Source organism: Trichomycterus rosablanca, chromosome 20, assembly GCF_030014385.1.
Source record: "Trichomycterus rosablanca isolate fTriRos1 chromosome 20, fTriRos1.hap1, whole genome shotgun sequence".
Classification (NCBI taxonomy): domain Eukaryota; kingdom Metazoa; phylum Chordata; class Actinopteri; order Siluriformes; family Trichomycteridae; genus Trichomycterus; species Trichomycterus rosablanca.
Window position 1 is genome coordinate 28,216,806 of NC_086007.1, and position 26,246 is coordinate 28,243,051.

General features: G+C 46.1%; 1 protein-coding gene across 2 annotated transcripts; it reads right to left on the reverse strand.

Moving 5' to 3' along the window:
- Positions 1 to 490: 490 nt before the first annotated feature.
- Positions 491 to 24,823, reverse strand: tiam1b (TIAM Rac1 associated GEF 1b). 2 transcript variants are annotated; one of them, XM_063016278.1, is made up of 27 exons: positions 24,735 to 24,823; positions 18,983 to 19,760; positions 18,441 to 18,590; positions 18,099 to 18,351; positions 16,500 to 16,672; positions 15,779 to 16,003; positions 14,906 to 15,088; positions 14,137 to 14,289; positions 12,841 to 12,915; positions 12,544 to 12,684; positions 12,316 to 12,420; positions 11,996 to 12,077; positions 11,826 to 11,912; positions 10,803 to 11,015; positions 10,580 to 10,680; positions 5,998 to 6,177; positions 5,648 to 5,716; positions 5,443 to 5,568; positions 4,840 to 4,948; positions 3,824 to 4,003; positions 3,611 to 3,729; positions 3,411 to 3,519; positions 3,133 to 3,191; positions 2,569 to 2,668; positions 2,396 to 2,483; positions 1,699 to 1,871; positions 491 to 1,359 (listed from the first exon to the last, which is right to left on the reverse strand). In XM_063016278.1, exons 2-27 carry the CDS (start codon positions 19,748 to 19,750, stop codon positions 896 to 898), a joined length of 4,485 nt encoding a protein of 1,494 aa, XP_062872348.1. In that variant the 5' UTR covers positions 19,751 to 19,760; positions 24,735 to 24,823; the 3' UTR covers positions 491 to 895. The 2 variants fall into 2 exon arrangements, with proteins under 2 accessions (XP_062872348.1, XP_062872349.1); XM_063016279.1 differs by lacking the exons at positions 14,137 to 14,289; positions 14,906 to 15,088; positions 15,779 to 16,003; ... (3 more) ...; positions 18,983 to 19,760; positions 24,735 to 24,823 and adding an exon at positions 13,119 to 13,142.
- Positions 24,824 to 26,246: the final 1,423 nt, after the last annotated feature.

A 26,246-nucleotide genomic window follows, 5' to 3' on the forward strand; every position in this document is an offset into this window, starting at 1 on the left:
GGTTTCTTGATGCCCAGCAAACTGCCCAAACAAACGGGGCAGAGCGGAACTTTCTGAGTGTGAATTTGCTGCTGATTGGTGGAAAAAAGCCGAGTTTGCTTACAGGTGCAGGTGCTAGTCTGCAGCCCTACAGCAGTGAGGAGGAGGAGGAATTGTGATTGGGGGAAAATGACAGGTAGCTGAAAGAACAGGAAGGTTATGTTGTTTGTACAGATTTATGTTTTTTTATTAATACTTTATAAAAGTAAGAAAATTAAGGGACTCTCGCCTAAAAACTAATAATAATAATAATTATTAATTTCACATTAAAACTGGAGCTGATTTCCTTTAATTAAAGCACGCTGAGGTTAATTCAGCTACCTGTTATCTGTGAGCTGCTAAAAATAAAATCACAATTATAGATTTTTTATATTTTTGGCTTGTATTAAATAGATTTAGAATAAAATCACTAAATAATGAAGACTGAGCAACTGTAGTAACTGTGATCACTTCAGGCTTCATAATTGGAGCATTTTAGTTTGGTGTTTTAAACAGCGCCAGGTTCAGCAGTGGAAGGGGAACTGGCTATGATTAAGGGTTTAGAAATGTTTATGCAGCTCTGTGGCGCCCCCTGGTGGTCATAACGCAATTTATTTATCCTTATTAACCGCCTGGTCTGGAACCTCTCCTGGAAACACTGAACCGCGAGCAGGAACAGACTCTGTACAGAGTAGCAAACACACCTACTGGCATGTTTTGAGATGTGTGTAAATGATGGTGCAGCTGATGTTGGAACAGAAAGTCAGTGATGGTCAGTAGAACGATGCTGGCAGTGGTTCTGTCAGTAGCTGTTGTAACCTCGCCGTTATTAAACTCTGTAGATTCGGGCGTGGCGTTGGGAGACGCCCGCTGCTCTTTAGCTTCGTGACTCGTCCTGCGTCTCGCCGGCAGCACCGCTCACGTCCCGCCGCACCCACACCACCTCGTCACCGGGCGTCGCCTGCTCGTCCACGCTGGCCACGGACACGGCGCACTGCTTCCCCAGGCGGGACAGTTTGAGCGGGTGCTGGGATCCGCCGCGCCCGTCGTCAGGTTCGGTTCCTTCGTCCTCCAGGGACAGGGTGGAGACGGGGCCCTCCAGATCCTCATCCTGGTTCTCCTGGTCGCTCAGTATGTCGCTCTCCTTCGCCTGCTCCTGCTCCTCGTACCGCTGCAGGTCGAACTGCTCCTCCACCCAGCGGTCTGTGTCGCCCGGCTGCGGGGAATTCTGGGAGTCTGGTGAGTCGGCGTCGGCGTCTGTGTCGAATACGATGTCGGTGTCGATGGTGAAGCGGTTCCGCACTAGTTTTCTCCGACCCAGCGTACGTGTAGGGGCGGAGGCTGGACACACACACATACACACACACACACACACACACACTGAGTACTAGTTAAGAGTAAGATGAAATTATTCTACCAGTCCAGCGGTTCTCAGCCGTTTTCTCTCTTGGGCCCCCACGTGTGTTTTAAACATTTTTGTGTGTTGGCATTTACTGGGTGTGTGTAGTGTGTGTGTAGCGTGTGTGTGTAGCATGTGTGTGTAGTGTGTGTGTGTAGCATGTGTGTGTGAGAGAGTGTGTGTTGGCATTTACTGGGTGTGTGTAGTGTGTGTGTGTGTGTTGGTATTTACTGGGTTTATGTAGCGGGTGTGTGTGTGTGAGAGTGTGTGTGGGCGTGTACCCGCTCGGTGCATGGCGGGTCGAGCCCCCTTCAGAGCAGAGAGGCGTTTCCCTCCGAACGGGACGTACTGCTGACTGGGGGGGACGCTGTCGGTCTTCAGTAGCTGCCGTCTCTGTTTGACCCTCAGTACGGACTGAACCGTCCTCAGGAAGTCCTTCTTACTCTCAGCAGAACTGAGGGGTGAAGAGGAGACAGAAGGTCAGGACGCTGCCACGCCCGCTTCATCCTGATGTTTAACCTTCTAAACCAAGTCTGGATCTGGGAGCTGATTGGTCGGCACTAGGTCTGGATGATGAGTGATGTCTGATCACTGAGGTCCTTCAGATTAATTCATCATGTTTTATTTGATCTCTGTTTGTGTTCAGAAACACCGGAGAGAGCGCCAATCAACCACCGCGCTTTCACCATCCCTCCTCCCCTCAGACACTGCCAATCATGTCTGTGTAGACGCCCAACTGGCCGACAGCAGACGGCTGATGTGATTTACTAATGTGCCACTCGATCATACAGATCAAAGTTACCGCTTCTTTTCACCTGCACATATCGGGTTCACACGGAGATCCGTATCGCGCACCGATCCCCCGTCTCTGCGCAGCGCCACCGATCAGCCAGCAGAGGGCGTAACTGTTCTATTTTAATAATGTGTGTGTGTGTATGTGTGTGTGTGTATGTGTGTGTGTGTGTGTATGTGTGTGACCTGCAGCACAGGTGGAACACTCTCTCTGGTCGTCCTTCTGATTCCGATTTGACGTGAATGATTTCACACACAGCAGCACCGTTACCATCTAGGATGTAACACACACACACACACACACACGGTTATTAAACTGAGGTCATTTATGTGTGTGTGTGTGTGTGTGGTCACTTTACCTGCACCAGTCAGGGTTCGAACCTGAAGCGCCTCTGTAGAAATCATGTAGCGGAAGCAGAAGGGGTCTCGATCCTCCCCGGTGACACGCTGTGATCCGCCCTGGATTCATCAACACAGATACAGACTCAGATTACCTGTGTGAAAATGTATTTGCCCCCCTTCCCAACCTTAAAGGTTCTACAGGAACACTACGCTACAGTCTGAGAAAATGTCAGAAGAACTGCTGAAACATGTCAGTCTATGAGACTCTACCAAACAACAGTGAGAGCTCTGATCATAAAAAGGGGTGATATATGTGTTTAATATCACTGTGTATAATATCATGTTTTTTTGTTTTTGGTGTGACGTAACAGCACTACCTGCGTGTCGGGGTTTGAATCCCGGTTCAGGCTCACTAATACACAAGGCACATGGCGTAACGTAAATCTAGACATGGGCGGAGCTCGTATCAGTGTATTAAATCTGTACTAAATCATATCTGTGGATGAACGATGTGCACTGGCGCCCTCTACTGGGAGCGTTTATTCAGATTGTAAAGGAGACGGATGGAGGAAGCTGTTTACCATTTTCTTCTTCTGTTTGGAGCTGTCCCGGCAAACGAACACCACTGCCGTTTTAAACACTGACAACAAACAGAGCAAACGTTATTTATGAGTGATGATGGACCAAGGGTCTCTGTGCAGCGCCGTCGATCAGCCAGTAGAGGGCGTCACTGCAGCAGTGGAGGAATCCCCTGCTTGTGTTTGATCATGTTGCTGGCTGATCGACGGCGCTGCACAGAGACAGGTATAACAGACTCTCCGTGCGCGATACGGATCTCTGTATGAAGGGTCTAACGTACCAAAAGTGGCCAGCTGAGGCTCCTTCTTCCATTTCCCCAGTGAGGAAGGTGGATTGAGCCACATCAGTGTGGTGTGAAGCAGCAAATCCCCCATCGACAGATCAGCAACCTGCAACCACGACAAACTAAACTATTACTAACATAACGGTACCTCCCGACCACATGGTCAGCGTGTTGTGATGTCACTAACGACCGCGCACCTCTTTCCTGTCGGCGGTCTGTTCGGCGATGAGCTGGTCGAACACGGCGCCGAACTCCTCGTGAAGCTTCTGCATCTCGTTTATGTGACTCGCCACTTTGTTCATGGCCTTCACCGCCACTACACACACACACACACACACACACACACACAGGATCAGACTGGTACAGATGTAGGAATGTACAGACCCGAACCCTGAGGTATTAAAGGTTACCGTCGAGGTGATAGTGCTCGTCACTCTCGGGGTCGGTGAGACTGTAGAGCTCCCGGAGCAGCAGTGGGTACTTCAGGACTCTCTGGATGGGTTTGATCAGGTACGACTCCAGCGTGGACGAGTGCTGCTGCTTCGGGTTCCTCTCGTCCAGGAACGCCTTAAAGTCGGGGTCTGTCCTCGCTTTAAACACACACACACACACACACACACACACACACAAACTGCTCATGAGACCAGTTGACCAGAAAGGCTGATCTAGGAACAACAACAGCTTAACACAAGCAGGTGTCCACATACTTATGGTCATATGGTGTTATTATATTGGACCTGTCACACATTTTTAAGATGGGAGTGGAGACTGAGGAGAGCGTGATGAGAGAGTGGATTCAACTCAACTTTATTGTCATTATATAATACAGGGTTGTACAGTAGAACGAAACAGTCAGGCTACATCTCCGGTGCAGACATGAGAAAGACAATAGTGGAGACGTTAGTGGAGACGTTAGTGGAGACGATAGTGGAGACGTTAGTGGAGACGATAGTGGAGATGTTAGTGGAGACGATAGTGGAGACGTTAGTGGAGATGTTAGTGGAGACGATAGTGGAGACGTTAGTGGAGACGATAGTGGAGATGATAGTGGAGACGATAGTGGAGACGTTAGTGGAGATGATAGTGGAGACGATAGTGGAGACGTTAGTGGAGATGTTAGTGGAGACGATAGTGGAGACGTTAGTGGAGATGTTAGTGGAGACGATAGTGGAGACGTTAGTGGAGACGATAGTGGAGATGATAGTGGAGACGATAGTGGAGACGTTAGTGGAGATGATAGTGGAGACGATAGTGGAGACGTTAGTGGAGATGTTAGTGGAGACGATAGTGGAGACGATAGTGGAGACGTTAGTGGAGATGTTAGTGGAGACGATGTGAGCAGGTTCAGTCCCATAGGCTGGTGGAGTTATAAGAGAGTAGATGAGAGAGATGAGACAGTGGATGAGAATGATCGAGTGAGAATCACCTTTCACCAGAACTTTGGGGACTTTGGTGTGAGTGGCGCAGAAGGCGCTGTAGATCTTGAAGCGGTCGGCGTAGTAGAGAAAGGAACCACCGAGTGAGAACAGAACCTTCTGTAGGGGCGAGAGATACCGAAACACAGCGCGAGTGAAATATTTATTTATTTCACTTCCAGCTCTCACATCAGAACAGAACAGAACAGATCAGAACAGAACATATCAGATCAGAACAGAACATATCAGATCAGATCAGAACAGAACCGACGCCCCCTGCTGGTCGTGTAGCCAGATTCATTTATTTTCCTCTTTGATTTTACGCTGCACATCAGCTTTGATCTCTCGTTTATTGTTGACGTCCGTTTTTGGACGTGGTGTCATTAAACCCCTCGTACCTTCTCGTGTGTTTTCGAGACTAAACGTAGTTCGGGAGACCAGACAGACTCGTCTGAGATTCCTCCTGGTGGAAGATGGTGTAGTGTGTGACCCCCCATCACCCATCAGTCGTGTACTGTAAAAACCACAATGACTTAAAAAACCCTCGAGTGCAGGAGATCCAGTCGTGTAGTGAGAACTGGATTCACCGTTCCGGGTTAATTACAGATCCTCACCTTGAACTCATCAACCCGTTCCAGCTTTTCCAGGTCGGGGACGAGGCGTGTTCCATCCTCGAGCGTCCGCAGGAACTCCACCTGAAACTCCAGCATCTCAGGAAGGTTCCCGAACAAAACATCCAGCTTTAAAACACACACGGGTCAGAGTCAAGGTCCAGAAATCAACTGGTGAAAACTGTGTGTGTGTGTGTGTGTGTGTTACCTCGTCCTGGGTGAGGAAGCTCTCCTTTTGCAGAGGGGTCAGATACCTCCCGATCAGACAGTTCAGATCCTGAATGGAAAAGCAGAAAAACATCCTAATGCGCTGGTGCTGCAGTAGCTACATTGCTTTAAAATATCGATGGAGATCCGTATTGCGCATGGAGAATCCATTATCCCTCGTCTCTGTGCAGCGCCATCGATCTGGCAGCAGAGGGCGTAAGTGCTGCAGGTATGAGGAATCCCCTCCGCCCTCTGCTGGCTGATCGATGGCGCTGCACAGAGACCCTCGGACGATCCGAACGTCGTCTGTATAAGTGCCCCACATTATTATTTTTAGGCGGCGGTACTCACCTTGACGTAGGTGCGCTCGGTCTCCACCAGCTCACAGACGACCTTGCGGAGTTTGTCGGCGTCCGAGAGCTGACGAGGAAGCGAGGAAGACGAGGCGGAGGAGGAAGAGGAAGCCACCGCCTCAGAGGAAAGATTCATGTCGTGGAGACTCCGGCAGAACGCCGCGACCTGCTCGGTACTCTGAGAGGAAGAGAGAGAGACGAGAGAGAGATTAAAGGGACGAGGTGTGGCGCAGTGACCGTCTGCATTCTGCTGCGTCCCCTAAAGTGAAAGAATAACAAGGAGATGGACAGATAGAGACAGAGAGAGAGACAGAGAGAGAGAGACAGAGAGAGAGACACAGGGGGAGGACTTGAGCTATATAAAGAGCCCCCCCCCACGCCCCCCTGCCGTTCTCTCTTTCAGCTGAATCCAGAAGCTGTGGAGCCTCAGTGCAGTTCAAACCTACAAGGTTGCCAGAGTATTACTGAGTAGTACCGTCAAATATAGGGGCGATAGAGGGGCTCAGTGGGTGGCGCTGTCATCTCACAGCAAGAAGGGCCTGGATTTGATTCCCATGGTCCTTTCTGTGTGGAGTTTTGCATGTTCTCCTCATGTCTGTGTGGGTTTCCTCCGAACGCTCCGGTTTCGTCCCACAGTACAATGACATACAGTCAGGATAACTGAAGATGCTACAAATTATCCTAAGTGTGCGTGTGTGTGTTTCCAAAGATTTAGACCCACTTAGACCCTGACCAGAATACAGCGGTGGTAAAACGACCATTACAAATATTCCAAGCAGATCATATTATTCAATATTACGCCCTCTGCTGGCTGATCGATGGTGCTGCACAGAGACGGAGGATAATGGAGATCAGTGTGTCTAATTATATATAGGAAATGATTTGCTTCCAACAATGCAGCAACAGTTTAGGGAAGGCCCTTTCCTCCTCAACAGCTATGGGATGAACTGGAACATCGACTGATCAATCAGTCAACTGCTGTCATCTATTAACTAAATAAGCACAAATTCCCACTACTCGTCCAATTAATTGAGAAATATCGTGATTAATTGTTCATAATGAATCAAACCCTGAGTCTGATTATTCAGCTCTATAATCTGTACCATCGTTACCTGCTCATCCTGGTCGTGGTGAGTAAGACGCCACAGGGCAAAAGTCCAGAACCAGAACAGGGGTCAGTTTATTACCGGACATCTATTCATTTACATCTAGGGGCAGTTTAGAGCAGCCAATCCACCTTCTGCATGTATTTGAGGTACCTAAATGAAGTACATAGAGGAAACCCTCATCAACAGATGAAGAAGAAGCTTCTCACAGACTTTGATTTCTCTCCTCATGACGGTTCCATTTCATCCAAACCAAAAAAATTAGGACCTGTCCATCCCAACGGTTACCATAGCGACGCTTTTATACCACCAGAATAATAGAGAGCAAAAGTGCTTCTGCACACACACACTCACACACATGTATGCAGGTAAAGGCATGTATAGATCCTCACTCACACACACACACACACACATACTCACACACACACACATACTCACACACACACTCACACACACTCACACTCACACACACTCACACACAGACTGCCAGTTACTGAGGACTGCATGTTCTGATTTCAAGTGCCAGTAAATGTCAACCTCACACCTAACCTCCCTCCTCGGTCTGACTGTGTGTGTGTGTGTGTGTGTGTGTACAGTACAGAATTAGTGCTGATGTAGAATTAACCGCAATCCTGACCTACGACCTGATCTTAACCCTACACTTACCCAGAGACTAAACTCTAACCTGAACCCTAATGTTACACCTGAACTACAAACACCTCTAACACCCCAGTACCAAAACCCCCAGTGCCAAAAACCCCAGTACCACAAACCCCAGTACCAAAACCCCCAGTGCCAAAAACCCCAGTACTAACAAACCCCAGTACTAACAAACCCCAGTACCACAAACCCCAGTACTAACAAACCCCAGTACCACAAACCCAAACGGGCGGCACGGTGGGTAGCACTGTCGCCTCACAGCAAGAAGGTCCTGGGTTTGATCCTCAGGTGGGGCAGTCCGGGTCCTTTCTGTGTGGAGTTTTGCATGTTCTCCCCGTGTCTGTGTGGGTTTCCTCCGGGTGCTCCGGTTTCCTCCCACAGTCCAAAGACGTGCAAGTGAGGTGAATTGGAGATACTAAATTATCCATGACTGTGTCTGATATAACCTTGTGAGCTGATGAATCTTGTGTGATGAGTAACGATCGTTCCTGTCATGATGTAACCACAGTGTAAAACATGACGTTATAATCCTAATAAACAAACAAACAAACATTTTTACACTGGAACCCCGAAATGTACCAGAAGGTCCAACACAAACTTTGGGAATCTGTTCACCTCTAACCTAAACCTGTTTTATACTGATGCATTACACTGTTTAACCTCTCCTGCTCTCTGGTCCTGGTCCCTGCTCTGCTGGCACCATCAGATGAGGAGAGGGCCGATATCACCCAAACACTAAACACAAACTCATCCCAACGTCAAATCAGAAAAACATCAACACTGTACCATGACATGGTGTCCACAAAACTCACCTGTACACCCCCACCAACCTCCCAACCCCCACAACCCCCCACAAACTCACCTGTACACCCCCACCAACCTCCCAACCCCCACAACCCCCCACAAACTCACCTGTACACCCCCACCAACCCCCAACCTCCCAACCCCCCACAAGCTCACCTGTACACCCCCACCAACCTCCCAACCCCCCACAAACTCACCTGTACACCCCCACCAACCCCCAACCTCCCACAAGCTCACCTGTACACCCCCCAACCCAACAAACACTCCTCAAACCCACAACTCCCCACAAACCTTCCCACAACCCCAGACCAGATGAGAGAAGGAGCTGGAGCTGATGTTGCTCACCAGGTGCAGCACGTTGTAGACGGACTCAGACGAGCGTTTCCTGTTTCTGTTCCTCTTTAGCACCGACATGACTGATACACCGACACACACACACACTTGCTTACATACACACACACACACGCTTACACACACACACACAAACGCCTACACACACACGCTTACACACACATCAAGCACTGAGCCCAGACCAGCTTGAAAACACACTTACACATGTAAACACACACCAGGTACTGAGACTCAAATCAGCTGGAGAGCACAAACACACACACACACACACAAACACACACACGCTTACACACACGCTTACACACACGCTTACACACGTACAAACACACTCAGGATGCTGAGGACTGAATCAGACTCTCACAGATCCACACTGAGCCGCTGACTGAAGCTCCATCCCTGCGTCTCTCTCTGTCTGAACTGTTTCATTATCAGTACAAGAAACACGACGAGATGCTGAAGCCTCTTCATCCCTCCACACACACACACACACACACTCACACTCTCTCTCTCTCCAGCACTCTCTCGCCCGCCCGCCCACCCACCCACACACACACTCGCTCAGTACTTCCAAAGCTTCGTCCTCCAAATCCACACCAACACTCACACACTCACACTCGCGGCTCCGGGACAGAACGGTTCGAATCTCCGGCCAAGATAGACCGAGAAAATACAACGGGGGTCAGAAGTTTACATACGAGGGGTAGATACCAGGAGATCGGGCGAGGTTCAGATATAGGAGGAGCGGGGTGAGGTTCAGATACGAGGAAATCGGGCGTGAGATGGTGAAAAATACAAAATTAAATCATTGTAGACGCGCTCCAGTCGTTCAGTCACTAATGAAGAGGGTTTAGAGAAATATGATTAAATACCTGAAATGTTCTGATCTACACGTGATCATGAAGGTTTTACTGTGATTGAGTTCCAGGTGAGACGCTGGAGGTTCTTCACTGATTCTTACAGACTCTGATCTGAATATAGTCGAGCGTAGGAGGAACAGCAGCGAACCCCCGAGTCCCACAAATACCTGTTATCATCCTCTCTGTGTGTGTGTGTGTGTGAGTGTGAGTGTGTGTGTGTGTGTGAGTGTGAGTGTGTGTGTGTGTGTCTTTTGTATCTACACACAGCTGTACCGAGATTTCCTTTTCTACAAAAAAATGCCAGTAGGTGGATTGGATGGAAGAACTCAAAGGAAACATAAGAACACATGGTGAGAATCGAGGCATCGAGGCTCGGTGAGGTACTGAGGAGTTTTCTACATGAACACAATCCGACTGCCTCAAACCAAGAGGTTCAAACCAAACACTGAGATCACCAGATCATTCTCATCAACCAGTGTGTCCTGGTCATGAGGGGTTCGGTTTCACTGGGAACACTGGGTGTGAGGCAGGAACCTTGGACAGGTACAAATACACACAAGACTGACCTATCAACCAACCAGACTAAATCAGCCAACCAGCACAGGGTTCACTGACTGACCAATCAACTGACCAGCCGGCCTACTGACCACCACAGGGTTCACCCAGAAGGAGTCATGTTGGTCAGTTGGTAGGTCAGTAAACCAAAACTCTTCCAGGTCAAACCCTGTGGGGTACAGAATGGAGATTAATCCTGCACTAGTTCTACAGAGCACTATGTGGAACTGAATCTGTGGATCTCTACCTTTCTGTAGTCTGTGTAGTCACTGAAGAGTTCCGATTCGTCCTCCAGACTGTCTCCGGACGTCTCTGTGATCAGACCCACTCCATCATCCAAAATCTCCTCTGAAAAACAATCAGACCAGAGCAGAATGACCTCGTTATCCTAAACACACACCTAAACACTCTGATGTTATTTATCAGTCACTCATAGATGTTCAGGTTCTGATGGTTCTGAGCTGACCTACCCTGGTTTTGGGAGAAGATGTCGGTGTAGAGTTGCTGTACGGCGTCGGAGCGTCTGGGCGGCAGAAAGCAGTGCTGCCTCCGGTCCACCGGGGGCAGAGCGTTCACAGTGAGAGAGAGAGAAGCCTGAGAGAAAGCAGCCTTCATGTCGGAGAAGGTCAGAGTTCTGGAGTGTTTCCTGTTCAGCTGCAGGATCTCGTCACCGGCGTTCAGTCCTGCACAAACCACAAATCACCAAAACCTCAATAACACCACCAGATCCAGATCCAGGGTTACAGCTCCACATGTATCTGTGTTTATCTGGATTCTCCTCCCTGTTTCCCTTTTAAACTTGTGTTACAGCTCCAGCTTCTGAGAAATGGTGAGAATCAGAATCAGCTTCTCCCAGAGTCTAAAACGCTTCTGGTTCAGAATAAAGCTTAACGTGGTTTAATGTAGTAAAAGAAGGAGACAGGAGCACTAAACTCCTCTTCATTATTACTGCTCATAAGTTCCTCCACTAATCACATTCCTCACTCGCTGTTTTACTACAATAAGTCACGCTGAGTCTTGTTCCTACGAGTCAATTTTACCGCCTCATATCAAACAGTTCAGCTCATTGGAGGAGCTTTGAAATGGGCAGCAAACTGTGCAGCATCGCCGAACTCCATAGGAAACAACAGCACAGCAGCACAAAAGAGGTTTTAACGCTTCTCATGTGAATGCGCCGTTACTGGGACTGGGAATCGAACCCAGAAAGCCTCTCAGAAACACTTCTGATGGAGCATGAACCAGCGGTGGTTGGAGGGACGACCTTACAGCGCTGACTTTATTCTTCCTTCTGAGTGGAGCGTGACTCAGCTAGCGCGTCTGATCCGAGCCTCGCGGAAAAAAGCCACCGAGCTTTAAAACGCCGCGTTATATAACTCTCAGCGAAACAGAAATTACAGAGAGAGAGAGACAGAGAGAGAGACACAGAGAGAGAGAGACGGGCGGAGGAGGACGACACCGAGAGGATAATTAAACACACAAGACAAGTAACGAACCTTTAGCGAAGGCTAATCCTCCCGCCTTCACGTCGGTGATGTAAAGCTGCTGTACGCCATCGTCCTCCACCACCGAGATGGAGAAACCTGTCAGAGAGCAACGAGACGCGGCATGATCGTCACGCCGCCGCGGCAGGAAGAACACAATAAAGATCAGAGGCGCTCGTTACCGTAACCGATCATGCAGGACTCGTCCCGGTCAAACTGAACCAGCTTCTGCATCTTGGAGCAGAGCTCGATCTCCTTATAGAGCTAAAAATAAAAACATAAGAGAGCGCTTCAGGTGGGTTCATACGGAGATCTGTATCGCGCACAGAGTGTCCGTTATCACCCGTCTCTGTGCAGAGCCAGCAGAGGGCGTCACTGCTGCAGTTACGAGGAGAGTATAACTCCGCCGGAGGGGATTCCTCATACCTGCAGCAGTGACGCCCTCTGCTGGCTGATGGACAGTGCTGCACAGAGACCCTCGGATGATGGGTTCTGATCTCACCAGGTCGTAAACGTCCTCCTCCGGTTTGGGGATGTAAAACTGCACTTGGGTCTCGATCAGGAACTTGAGGCGCAGATAGTGTTTGGTGGAGTCCAGATCATGATCCTGGAACACAGAGGGGTGAAAACATGAACCCCTAAAGACCCCCGAACACCCCATGAGCACCCCCCGAAGGTTCTGGTGTTCCAGCATTTAGGATTTTGTGAGGATGTGAAGTTTCTGCTCCACCTTGCAGATGTTCTCCAGCGTGTCGAGCACCGACTCTCCCGGCTCCACCACGGCCAGGACCGGCCGACCGCTCGGCAAACACACCCATGAGGGGGCGGGGCGGTCCTTCAGCGCACCACCCACACACACCGGCTCACCCTTCTGTGTGAGGAAGACGACACACACACACACACACACACACACACACACACACACTTCTGTCTTTATGATGTTTCATTCATATACGTATAGAAAGATACAAGGGAATAGATGATGGATGAATGAGTGATGAATGATGGATGGATGAGAGAATGTTACCGTGGTTTCTTTTGAAGTTTCCTCCATCGTTCCCTCCAGATCTCGTTTTACTGTTTCCTCACCCTCAGCAAAAACCTCCAAACAAAATAAAATTATATTAATAAACCACAGTGTGTGTGTGTGTGTACCTGTTCCATGCTGGGGTGTGTGTGTGTGTGTGTACCTGTTCTATGCTGGGGTGTGTGTGTGTGTTTGTGTACCTGTTCTATGCTGGGGTGTGTGTGTGTGTTTGTGTACCTGTTCTATGCTGGGGTGTGTGTGTGTGTTTGTGTGTGTACCTGTTCTATGCTGGGGTGTGTGTGTGTGTGTGTGTCTGTGTGTGTATCTGTTCTATGCTGGGGTGTGTGTGTGTGTTTGTGTACCTGTTCTATGCTGGGGTGTGTGTGTGTGTTTGTGTACCTGTTCTATGCTGGGGGGTGTGTGTGTGTGTTTGTGTACCTGTTCTATGCTGGGGTGTGTGTGTGTGTGTGTGTGTGTACCTGTTCTATGCTGGTGTGTGTGTGTGTGTGTGTACCTGTTCTATGCTGGGGTGTGTGTGTGTGTGTGTGTGTGTACCTGTTCTATGCTGGGGTGTGTGTGTGTGTTTGTGTACCTGTTCTATGCTGGGGGGTGTGTGTGTGTGTGTACCTGTTCTATGCTGGGGTGTGTGTGTGTGTGTGTACCTGTTCTATGCTGGTGTGTGTGTGTGTGTGTGTGTGTACCTGTTCTATGCTGGGGTGTGTGTGTGTGTGTGTGTACCTGTTCTATGCTGGGGTGTGTGTGTGTGTGTGTGTGTGCCTGTTCTATGCTGGGGTGTGTGTGTGTGTGTGTGAAACTGTTCTATGCTGGGGTGTGTGTGTGTGTGTGTGTGTGTGTGTGTGTACCTGTTCTATGCTGGGGTGTGTGTGTGTGTGTGTGTGTACCTGTTCTATGCTGGTGTGTGTGTGTACCTGTTCTATGCTGGGGTGTGTGTGTGTGTGTGTGTGTGTACCTGTTCTATGCTGGGGTGTGTGTGTGTGTGTGTGTGTGTGTGTACCTGTTCTATGCTGGGGTGTGTGTGTGTGTGTGTGTGTGTGTGTGCCTGTTCTATGCTGGTGTGTGTGTGTGTGTGTACCTGTTCTATGCTGGGGTGTGTGTGTGTGTGTGTGTGTGTGTGTACCTGTTCTATGCTGGTGTGTGTGTGTGTGTGTACCTGTTCTATGCTGGGGTGTGTGTGTGTGTGTGTGTGTGTGTGTGTGTACCTGTTCTATGCTGGTGTGTGTGTGTGTGTGTACCTGTTCTATGCTGGGGTGTGTGTGTGTGTGTGTGTGTGTGTACCTGTTCTATGCTGGGGTGTGTGTGTGTGTGTATTTTCCTCTTTGAATTCGTCTCGACTCCCCACAGTGATGAGAAGCGACTCTTGCGTTTGCCGGTCGAGTGTGACACGGCCTGAGCTCGTCTTCTAACACCACTCTCAGTACGAGCCACCACCTGCGCACACACACACACACACACACACACACACACACACACACACGCACACACACGCACACATTTGATGTGGATGAACTCTAGTAACCTACACTGGGCCGTGACCTCAACCCTACTGAACCCTTGTGGGATGAACTGGAACTTTTTAGTTTACAGTAGTACCTGACTGATTAATGCTCATTACCAAAGGAGCACAAATCCCCACAGGCACACTCCAAAATGTATTATATTATATACGCTGTTGAGTTCTGGAGTTGATACGAAAAGTTTAATACCCCCCCCCCTCCCAAAATTCTCTCTGTTGGATCTGTGGGTGGAAACAAGAACATCATATAAACCAGCCAAAGCACGGAGAACATGCCCAGTATCCACATACAGAAATTACACACACACACACACACACACACACACACACACTCACACACACTCCAACATTCAGTCCAACTCCAGAGAACGATGGACGGAGGCCAGAGGGACCAAAATAAACCCGAATCTGTGATTAATCTTCACTCCAGATAAACAGAAACGAGGAAGAGGAGATGAGGTGGACGGTTAGAAGATCTTCTGAAGAACCGATAGATTCCTGAACATGAGATGAAGATGAACGGATCCTCACCAGAGCGTGGAAGGAGGAGACGGAGAAGCCGAGGCGACCCATGCTGAGTTTGGTGGAGCGCGAGGCCACGGAGAGCAGAGGCTTGGGATTGGGCAGCTCGTCCCCCTGCAGGCTGCATAAATAACACCTCATTCTGAACAAGTCCACGTTATAACACTCCAGATTCTGCTCCCACACTGAGATCTGAGGAGCACAGAGACACACACACACACACACACACACACACACACACGGAGAGAACACTGGTGCATTAAATACTTACATTATTTATTTATGTTTAAAACATGAACGCCTGATTTGCTTCTCTTGTTTCTCACCACACTGCCAGGGTACAAACAGTTGTGCTGGCATTGATTAGGACCTTGTTGACAATAACAGATATTTATTTTCTGCACTCGTCTCCTCTAACAAGTCCGGTCAGCGACAGATCCAGACGTACTGAGCACCATGTTATTCCCTTGATCAGACAGTAGGAGTCGCAATTCCAGCAGTAATGAGGTGGTTTCCCATCAGGCCTTCCTTCTGTCAGAATGCTCACTGTGTCTGTTGTGTCGAACCTGAGATTCGGGTCTCTGTGATGACGGGTGGAGATGTTAGACTGCTGCACCACCCGAGCGTCCTTACTGTTACATTCGTGAATGATGTGCCCTACATAGTCAGTGTGATGTGGGACACGTCCATGATGGATGGATGATGCTGTGATGTTTGTGAACTAAACGGCCCGACTGCACGTCTTTGGACTTTTGGCTCTTGCCGTGAGCAGTTGTGTTCCGGAGTCTTCAGCGTTTATTTCCAGTCTACACTACTCTACACTCAACTCAACTCTACACTAAATTCTACTCTGCTGAGCTTCTCCCCCCGTGCTGGTGTTACCTGCTCCAGGATGGTTTTCCTCTTCTTGCCCTCGGTGATGGAGACCAGCTGCATGTCTCCCATTTTCTTCATTTTCTCGTCCATGTCGATCTTCTGCTCCAGCTTCCGGATCTCGGAGCGCAGGAAGCGCAGGGTGTCGTCACGGTGATGCTGATGGGCGGCGGCCGCGGCGCAGGCCGAGTGGATCGCCGTCACCCAGTTCTCTACTTCTGTCTGATTACACGTCTGTTGAGGGACAGAGGAAGGATGTAGGTATGTGTGCAGTGTGGGTAAACAACGTGGCCAAAAATATGTGGACGCCACTTCTATTCAATATCAACATGAGAGCTTCACAGTTTCCATGAATGAGTAGCTGCACATAAACCTGAACCTGCAACGTCGAGTAAAGTGGTGTAAAGTACACAGCCACTAGACTAATGACACTGAGCTTGTTCTGCATGGTGCAGGAGGAATAACGGTCTGCAGCTAGGAACTCTGACCCTGACCTAACCTCCCTAAATGTCTTTGGTATGAAGTAGAACTCAGACTGTACAGGATCTGGTGAAGAACCAGACGCAACACTGACGGAATCAACTCCATTCATGAGCACATAATTAGATGTTCCTCATAATAACGTGATGTTTGGTTCAGGGTCCAGAATCCTTCAGTTCTAATGCCCGTCCATCCCGACTAATCAATAATTAACGATCTGACCTTAACGAGGGGACAGAATCTGATCTACCTGGAACAGGTACGAGTCTCCCATCGAGTTGCTGAGGCAGAAGACGAAGTCTTTTTTGGGATGTTCTGGAACAGCCTGTACGATGCTGTTTTCAGCCCAGACTGCATGTTTCGGGACGCTGGTGGGGTCGATTCCAGATCGTCCATCCGTCTCATAGAAGAACAGAGTGCATCCTGGGAAAAGAGTAACAAGAACAAACTGAGATTGTAGAAGATTACAGCAGTCCTACACTTATAAAGATCACGTCATGACACAAAGAAAGTTTTGAGTGTTACAGTGGTGGCGCTGTCCACAGTCAAGCCAGCTTTACTTTACCACAAGTTTAGAGACGAGTACATTATAAAGAAACCGCCCTTTTCCAAAAGTGGAACCTTAAACACTGACCAGGTTTGTTGCTGAGCTCGGGTTCTCTGTGCCGTTATTATTTGGACATGAAACTGTAGCTGTGCGTCACTGATGAGGGAGCGGAGGGTCGCGTCCCAAAGTTCAACAAGATTCACTAAGATCAGGGTGGTGGGAACTTAGCAATTAGAATACTGGACTAGTAATCATAAGGTTTCTGGTTCTAGCCCCACCACTGCTAGGAGCCACAGTTGGGCCCCTGAGTAAAGTCCCTAATTCTTCATGGGTTAGACTGTATTCAGTCAGAGTTGTAAGTTGTAAATAAAAGCATCTGCTGAATGTAATACATGTAAAATCTTCTGGAACTTTCTGCACCAGCACATTAATAATAATAATAATAATAATAATAATAATAATAAACAATCATCATGTTTGATCAATTATTTACATCAATTATTGAACAAAACAGAAGCTGCACAACAATCAGACTGCCAACCTCAACTGTATATAGAAATGACGAGTAAATTCATATAAACTCTATTTTTTATTTATTTTACCTCAAACCAAAAGAAGAAACAGCAAAACCGATCATCTAACCTTGTATTATTGATTCCGCTCTGCCCTCTGGTGGCTGCTAATGAAATTATTAGGATAGGATTTAATCATATTTAAAGGTGAGTGGTGGGATGGTAGGAGCCACTCTGCTTGAATTTTGGGGGTTCGAATCCCAGGCTGGGCTTACAAATACAGAAGGCTAATAGTGTTAAAGCTGGTTCCAAGCCCGGATAAACAGCGGCGACGCCCATCAGAAGCAGCCAGACAGTTCATATAATTATTTATATTACTAGCTGGCCTTAACTACTACTTGGTTATGTTTCTTGACTAGCTACAATAGTTAGGGGTTTAAGAGCTAGCATGTAAAGAACGTGTGAAAACAATAATGTAGCATTAATTTAACTTCATAAATGAGAAAATAAATAACTATTACATTTAAAAAATTGTCTTTACAATTAAACTGAGCTAAATTCTGTATCACATCCTGTCAGCGAGTTTGTTAAACTTACCAGCTACCTGTTATTAACTAGCAGGTTGTGTTTGTCAGCTAGTTTCAGGAAAAGTGAACAATAAGCTAATAATGACGACGTTCTTTAATATGATAATTTTCAGTTCATGAGAATATTTGATCACTTAGCCGGGGATCTAAAAACCTAATAAAACACCCCCGCCCCCCCACCCCCGTCTGTACCACATCAGCACCTTTTAGCGACACCCAGTACGTCTTCCACTTGCGGCGAGCAGCGAGCTCCACCTTCTTGTTCTTCTTGCAGACGAGCTGATTTTTGACGTTCAGGCGTCCAGCTTTCCGCACGGAGCCCTCAGTCACCCCCAACAGCGCCTCCGTCTGGTTAGCCGAGCTCAGCTCGTCGCTCAGAGCCGACGCCCCTTCCTCCAGAGGTTCCACCTTACAGCTGCTCTTCTCCAGCTCCTGACGGAAGTTCTCGTACACGCCCTGCGTTACACGTACCGCACAATTACACACAGCCGTTATTTACCTTCATTATTTTTACTTTTGTGTAGTGCAGTAATAACAAACTGGACCTGGACTTCGTTGGCAGATGCGTCTCCGCTGACCCCCGCTGGTGTGGAGTACAGAGACGCGGCTTTATACCGGCGAGAGGGCAGCTCACAGACGTCCCCAATCAGAGCATCAATCACACCGTCCTCACCGACGTCCCCCGCGGTCATGTCCTGTACATGTGGAACATTTCAACGTAAACACACCGTCTTACACAATTCTGTAAATATAAAACACAGATTTTGAAGCATGTCTGTGAGGATTTGTGCCTGTACAGTCATAAAAGAGGTCAGGCTGTAGCTGAGAGGGCAGGGTTCTGTGCTGCGCACCAAATTATAATCAGGACTGTATGAATCTTGTTTTGTGCACAGGGGACACATGCTGGAACAGGTGAGGTTCTTCCCTAAACTGTTGTCACAAGTTAACAGCACATATATTTAATATGATTGATTTTATGCAGTGTTTAGTGATGAGTGCGTCTGAAAGATCGTTGGTGTCCACATACTTTTGGCTGTATAATGTGGGGGCGGAGTGTTAACATAACTGTTGCGCCGCTTGTTGTTACCTGTATGGTTTGTGCCCGCCTCCCTGGCATCGCTGCCTGATGATTGGTCGATCCCTCTGACAGACAGTGTGACCGGCGGCAGGGCAGCGTGAACGCTCCGTAGGCGGCACAGTCATCTTCGTATGATGTCATTATCCGTTCGTCCTCCCCACCCCCGCTAAGAGCTCCGCCCTTCTGCCGTTTGCTAGCGTAACCCTGTGAGGTGAAAAGCTCATCCAGGGAGTTCGAGCGAGTGACGTTTGGGGCGTTGGCGCTGTCCGTCAGATCCTCTGTGCTGGTCAGGCGCTCCAGACTGGCGTCGGACACAGACACGTCCAGAGAGTCGTCCTTCCACACGTCGGCGGATTTGGAGCGTTTGTTCTTGAATGATGCGGCGCTCCCCGGTGGTTCGGAGGAGTCCGGACCACTGTTTTCAGGATCGTCCACATCAGCGGGAGTGTTTGCCGTAGTGTTAGCGATAGCATGACTAACGTGAAAGCTGATGGGTTGGAGGTTCATGGCCACCCGGTCCACCCAGATGGGGGCGCTGAAGGTCGGCAGGGCGTCGGTGTCGTCGAAGGGTTCCAGGCCGTGTTCAGCCAGGGACTGAGGGATGCTGGGAGTGCTGCTGGAGCGCGTGCTGGTCTCTGAGTTACGGTGCTCAGGTTTCCTCCAGTACGACTGTTTACCCGACAGACGCAGCGACCGCGACACTCGCTTCCTCGAGAGCTGACGCTCGCCATCGCCATAGAAACTGTGGCTCCCATACTGGCTCTCCACGTTCCCCATTATTTACAACCTGCAACAATATAATAATACTATATTATTACATTATATATACATAATACATCATATATACATTATATGTACATTATATATACATAATACATCATATATACATTATATATACATTATATATACACAATACATCATATGTACAGTACATTATATATACATTATATATACATAATACATCATATATACATCATATATACATTATATATATACATAATACATCATATATACATTATATATACATTATATATACATAATACATCATATATACAGTACATTATATATACATTATATATACATAATACATCATATATACATTATATATACATTATATATACATAATACATCATATATACATTATACATGACATATATACTTAATAATATTAATTATTAATTATTAATTATTATTATTAATAATAATAATAATAATAATAATAATAATAATAAAACACACCCTAAACACTTAGAAAAACAAGGAAAATTAAGACCCACTAACAATGAGCCTAAAGTCAAAATTTAGAGCTAAAATTCAGCCTGACGTTTCTGTGTGGTGTAAATTTAACAAGGTACATCACACATGTGAAATATGCTGGTGGTAGCATCATGTTAAACACGTGTACTTCAAGAGTCTGGATTAAATAATAATAATAACAGTGACAAAAAAATCCTGGATAGATTAAGTAATAAATGAATTCTGTGTGTGTGGTGTGTGTGTGTGTGTGTATATGATATTGTGTGTGTGTGTGTATATGATAGTGTGTGTGTGTGTGTGTGTGTGTGTGTGAGTGTGTATATGATAGTGTGTTTGTGTGTATATGATAGTGTGTGTGTTTGTGTGTGTTTACTGAGAAGCTCCTAAGCGTGAATTGATTGTCGCTGTACTGCTGTTGTCATAGCAACCACTCATCTGGGGACACACACACACACCCCAACATCAACGGAATTCCTTACACACACACACACACACACACACACACACACACACACACACACACACACTCAAACGTAGCTTTACTGGCACAGTTTTAGTAAATATAATGAAATGTGTGTGTGTGTGTGTGTGTTTGGATGTGTGTGTGTGTTTGGATGTGTGTGTGTGTGTGTGTGTGTGTTAGTGCTGAATCTGCAGTGACTCAGCAAATCCAAACGTGAGCAGCAGTAACGTGGATCTTCAGCACCGAACCCACGTGGGACGAGCTGTGCAACACCAACAACTAACCCCGACCATAAAAACCAACTCCAACTAACAGCAGAGGAGGAAAATACACGAGCTGTTCTGATCCCACATCATCATCATCACAAATATAATAATATCATCATCATACAGTTTACATTATTATTATTATTATTATGTTCCTAAATGTCGTGTTTGACCCCCCCGTGTTTGACACCCCCCGTGTCTCAGATGACCATACTGTACTAACAGATGAGATTTAATAAGTGAACCCGCTGCTGCAGAACTACATGAGCATCAGAAACAAAGAAATTCTTACAGACAGAAGAAAGAAACTCTTGTTCTGCTCAGGAGACGTGAGGTTCTCATGAGACCTTCAGCTGGAGAACAGACACGACCAACCACATCTCACCACTCAATCCCATCATATCAACACCGTCACTCTTCAATCCCATAATATCCAGCACAGTCACTCCTCAATCCCATCATTCATTTCTGCACGTTGTTGATATTTGAGTCTGAACTGGATTTCAGCTGCAGCGGTTGACTGTGTTCACTAGCAGCGGTTTTCAGAATTACTCCCAAACCTCTTCATTACATCATCGTTACTGAGAGTATCGGCTGTTTATTAAATGTTAATTTAATATTTTATTATTAAATATGATTTAAGTTCTGTTAGCTGGAAGGTCTCGCCGCTCTCCTCTGACCTCACTCATTAACAGTGTTTCTGTCAGCAGAACTGCCGCTCACTGGATTTTAAAATGTTCGATTTTGTTCTTTACACCATCCAGTAACAACAACCGCTCAGCCGTCACACAGATCTAACTGCTCTAACACACACGAGGCTTTAATAATGAGCGACGCATCCCACTCAGATTAATGATAAAGAATCTGAGGAATCTGGACGGCGTGTAGGCTAGCGCTCCGCTTCATTAGCATCGGCAAACAAAACCCGTCAAAACACGAGAGATAAAAACACAGGAACGCTGTCCGTCCGGGTTCTTCAGAGAATGAATGAACAAAACGTCTGATTGTGTGAAGTGAAGAACAGCAGACGCTCTGAAGAACAGCAGAATTATGAACGCCCACCATGACATGATTTACACAGTAAATAAAACAGCACATCATACACGTACACACGGGCGTGGAATTAAAAACTAACGTTTATATTCAGTTCTGAACTAAAGAGTGTGGAACGTTTAACTGTCACATGACGTCCAACACCAGCTCATATTATATATGACTAGAACTAATAACTGAAGCCATGTTTAGGTTAGTTGAGGCTGGATTAATATTGATAGTGACAGTGATAGTGATATTGATAGTGTTGGTGATAGTGATGGTGATAGTGTTGGTGATAGTGTTGGTGATGGTAATAGTGATGGTAATAGTGATGGTGATAGTGATGGTGATGGTAATAGTGATGGTGATAGTGATGGTAATAGTGATGGTGATAGTGATGGTGATGGTAATAGTGATGGTAATAGTGATGGTGATGGTAATAGTGATGGTGATAGTGATGGTGATAGTGTTGGTGATGGTAATAGTGATGGTGATAGTGATGGTAATAGTGATGGTAATAGTGATGGTGATGGTAATAGTGATGGTGATAGTGATGGTGATGGTAATAGTGATGGTGATGGTAATAGTGATGGTGATAGTGATGGTAATAGTGATGGTGATAGTGATGGTGATGGTAATAGTGATGGTGATAGTGATGGTGATGGTAATAGTGATGGTAATAGTGATGGTGATGGTAATAGTGATGGTGATAGTGATGGTGATGGTAATAGTGATGGTGATAGTGATGGTAATAGTGATGGTGATAGTGATGGTGATAGTGATAGTGATGGTAATAGTGATGGTGATGGTAATAGTGATGGTGATAGTGATGGTGATGGTAATAGTGATGGTGATAGTGATGGTAATAGTGATGGTGATAGTGATGGTGATGGTAATAGTGATGGTGATAGTGATGGTAATAGTGATGGTGATAGTGATGGTAATAGTGATGGTAATAGTGATGGTAATAGTGATGGTGATAGTGATAGTGATGGTAATAGTGATGGTGATAGTGATGGTGATGGTAATAGTGATGGTGATAGTGATGGTAATAGTGATGGTGATAGTGATGGTGATAGTGATGGTGATGGTAATAGTGATGGTGATAGTGATAGTGATGGTAATAGTGATGGTGATAGTGATGGTAATAGTGATGGTGATAGTGATGGTGATGGTAATAGTGATGGTGATAGTGATGGTAATAGTGATGGTGATAGTGATGGTAATAGTGATGGTGATAGTGATGGTGATGGTAATAGTGATGGTGATGGTAATAGTGATGGTAATAGTGATGGTGATAGTGATGGTAATAGTGATGGTGATAGTGATGGTAATAGTGATGGTGATAGTGATGGTGATGGTAATAGTGATGGTGATAGTTACTAGTTTTGTCCCATTTTGAAGCAGCTGAAGCTAAAACTAAGTGTTGTGGTTATCTGGGCAGGTTTGGACCAGGTCTGTGTTTATGAGAGCCATATATAAATCACATGGAGGAGGATTCTGCACCAGCTTTGGCTCATTCTGGACCAGTGGAGACTCAGCAGATAAAGTGCTGGAGAGGTCATTGAAAAGTTGCTGGTTTACCATTGTTGGGCCCCTGAGTAAGGCCCTTAAACCTCAGTTATTTGGGTTATATTTAGTTTGCTCGTCTGAATCTGCAGTGACCGGTGTGAGCAGGATTTGGACCAGATTTTGAAAGCTGATCTCTCTGTAATCAAAGCCCAGCTGAGCCGCGGCTACGTCTGATTACACGTCTGATTACAGCGTAGCCGCTAACGGAGGCCAGATCCTCACAACACCTCCACCTCCACCAGAACTACTGCAAAACTGATCACAGTTCTGCTTTTAATGAAGGGAGGATCACACGCTCATCTCTGAAGAACATCAGTAAAGAGAAACCGGGGTGTCTGTGTGGAGTTTTGCATGTTCTCCCCATGTCTGTGTGGGTTTCCTCCGGGCGCTCCGGTTTCCTCCCACAGTACAGAGGCGTGTAAGTGAGGTGAACTGGAGACACTAAACTGTTCATGACTGTGTTTGATATTAAACCTGAACTGATGGATCTTGTGTAAGCAGTAACTACCTGTCCTGTCAGGGGTGGAACCAAAGTGTGAAACATCACATTATAATCCTATTCAATCAATCAATCAATCAATCAATCAATCAATCAATACATCAATCAACCACCCAACCAATCAACCAACCAACCAATACATCAATCAATCAATCAATCAACCAACCAACCAACCAATCTTCTTCCTCTTCTTCTTAAATCTGACCCTAACCTGGAGATGTTGGAGCTCCTGTGCAGGATGGGTGGGACGGTGATTATTCGGCACTGATGCACATGATCATCACGCTGCTGCTGGTTGGTCAGATTTTTGGAAGCACTCGGATGATCAGGGTCGCGTCCTGAGTGTCGGTGCTGCATCGCTCATGCACCTCATAGCGCAAAGCACGCCGGGAAACAGGGGATTTTGGGGCGGATGTTGTATTTGGATGGTAAACGATGCCCTTGGCACTGACCCACAGGTGGATGACGTCGCAGCAGCCATGAGAAAATGTCCTCGAGACGGGAATAAAACACAAACCCTTCTGATCATCACTCACAAGCATCACAGACTCACGTTTCACCAGCACGTGACACGATGAAGGTCCGAATAAACACACACACACACACACACACACACACACACACACACGGTGCATTAATCAGGCGTGCAGCTCCCGTGCAGATACTTACGGTCCCGTGACGTCGCGAGCTCGGTCATCCGTTCGCGAGGATGGCGGGAGACATGATGGCGCGAGGCAGGACGGGACGGACTCGGTCTTCACGCGCATCCGGCGCTGTGATCTGACTGATGATGAATGAACCGACGCTGCTGAACGCGCGCACGCTCGCAGAGCGCCGGTGTGTCTGTGACGCGCGCGCGGCGCTGAGCAGCGGAGGGAGGAGGAGCGCGCTCGGAGCTCGAGGACGGACAGCGCGCGCCAATCCGCAGTCCGCGCGATACGATGCGGCGCGATCAAGGCATGTTCATGCTCTGTCCTGGTCAGGGTCGCTGTGGGAGCACAGCGGTGTAAGACACACAGGCACTCACTCACATTTAGGGGCTCAACTGGAGTAGCAAATCCACCTTCCTAAATGTAAAGGGAACCCACACAGACATTGAGAGAACATACCAAACCCATCTAACAGACAGTGTCTAGAGGTGAAGATCGAACCCAGACCCCCAGGCTCACCAGCGCCCGTGTGTTTTTGTAAACAGTGCCCCCCCTGGTACTGGAGTGGTTTTGTTCCTCTGGTGCTTCACATCAATATTTCTGTTTCATTGTTTATTAATGTAATCATTATATATACAGTATATATATATATATATATATATATATATATATATATAGAGAGAGAGAGAGAGAGAGAGTATATAGTATATACATACATATATATTCCTATATTTAGCTTTTAGCCTGACCAGGGTCCCCATGTCCAGCACCGGGTTCAGGAACACACATTTACATTCATATTTATATTTATGTTTACATTTAGATTTATGTTTACATTTATGTTTATATTTATATTTATGTTTATATTTATATTTATGTTTACATTTATGTTTACATTTATGTTTATGTTTATATTTATGTTTATGTTTATATTTATATTTATGTTTACATTTATGTTTATATTTATGTTTACATTTATATTTATATTTATGTTTACATTTATATTTATATTTATGTTTATATTTATGTTTACATTTATATTTATATTTATGTTTACATTTATATTTATGTTTACATTTATGTTTATATTTATGTTTACATTTATGTTTACATTTATGTTTATATTTATGTTTACATTTATGTTTATATTTATGTTTACATTTATGTTTATATTTATGTTTACATTTATGTTTATATTTATGTTTATATTTATGTTTATATTTATGTTTACATTTATATTTATATTTATGTTTACATTTATGTTTATATTTATGTTTATATTTATGTTTATATTTATGTTTACATTTATGTTTATATTTATGTTTATATTTATATTTATGTTTACATTTATATTTATATTTACATTTGTGTTTATATTTATGTTTACATTTATATTTATGTTTACATTTATATTTATATTTATGTTTACATTTGTGTTTATATTTATGTTTATATTTATGTTTACATTTATGTTTATATTTATGTTTACATTTATGTTTATATTTATGTTTACATTTATATTTATATTTAT

Bases quoted from the DNA above. Each gene is read 5' to 3' on its own strand.
- tiam1b (XM_063016278.1), bottom strand. From the start codon at position 19,750: ATGGGGAACGTGGAGAGCCAGTATGGGAGCCACAGTTTCTATGGCGAT. The intron at 10,681-10,802 runs GTAGGTCAGCTC...ATTGTTTTTCAG, and splicing joins CATCTTCTCCCAAAACCAGG to AGGAGATTTTGGATGATGGA. The intron at 3,730-3,823 runs GTAACCTTTAAT...GTGTGTGTGTAG, and splicing joins CGAGCACTATCACCTCGACG to TGGCGGTGAAGGCCATGAAC.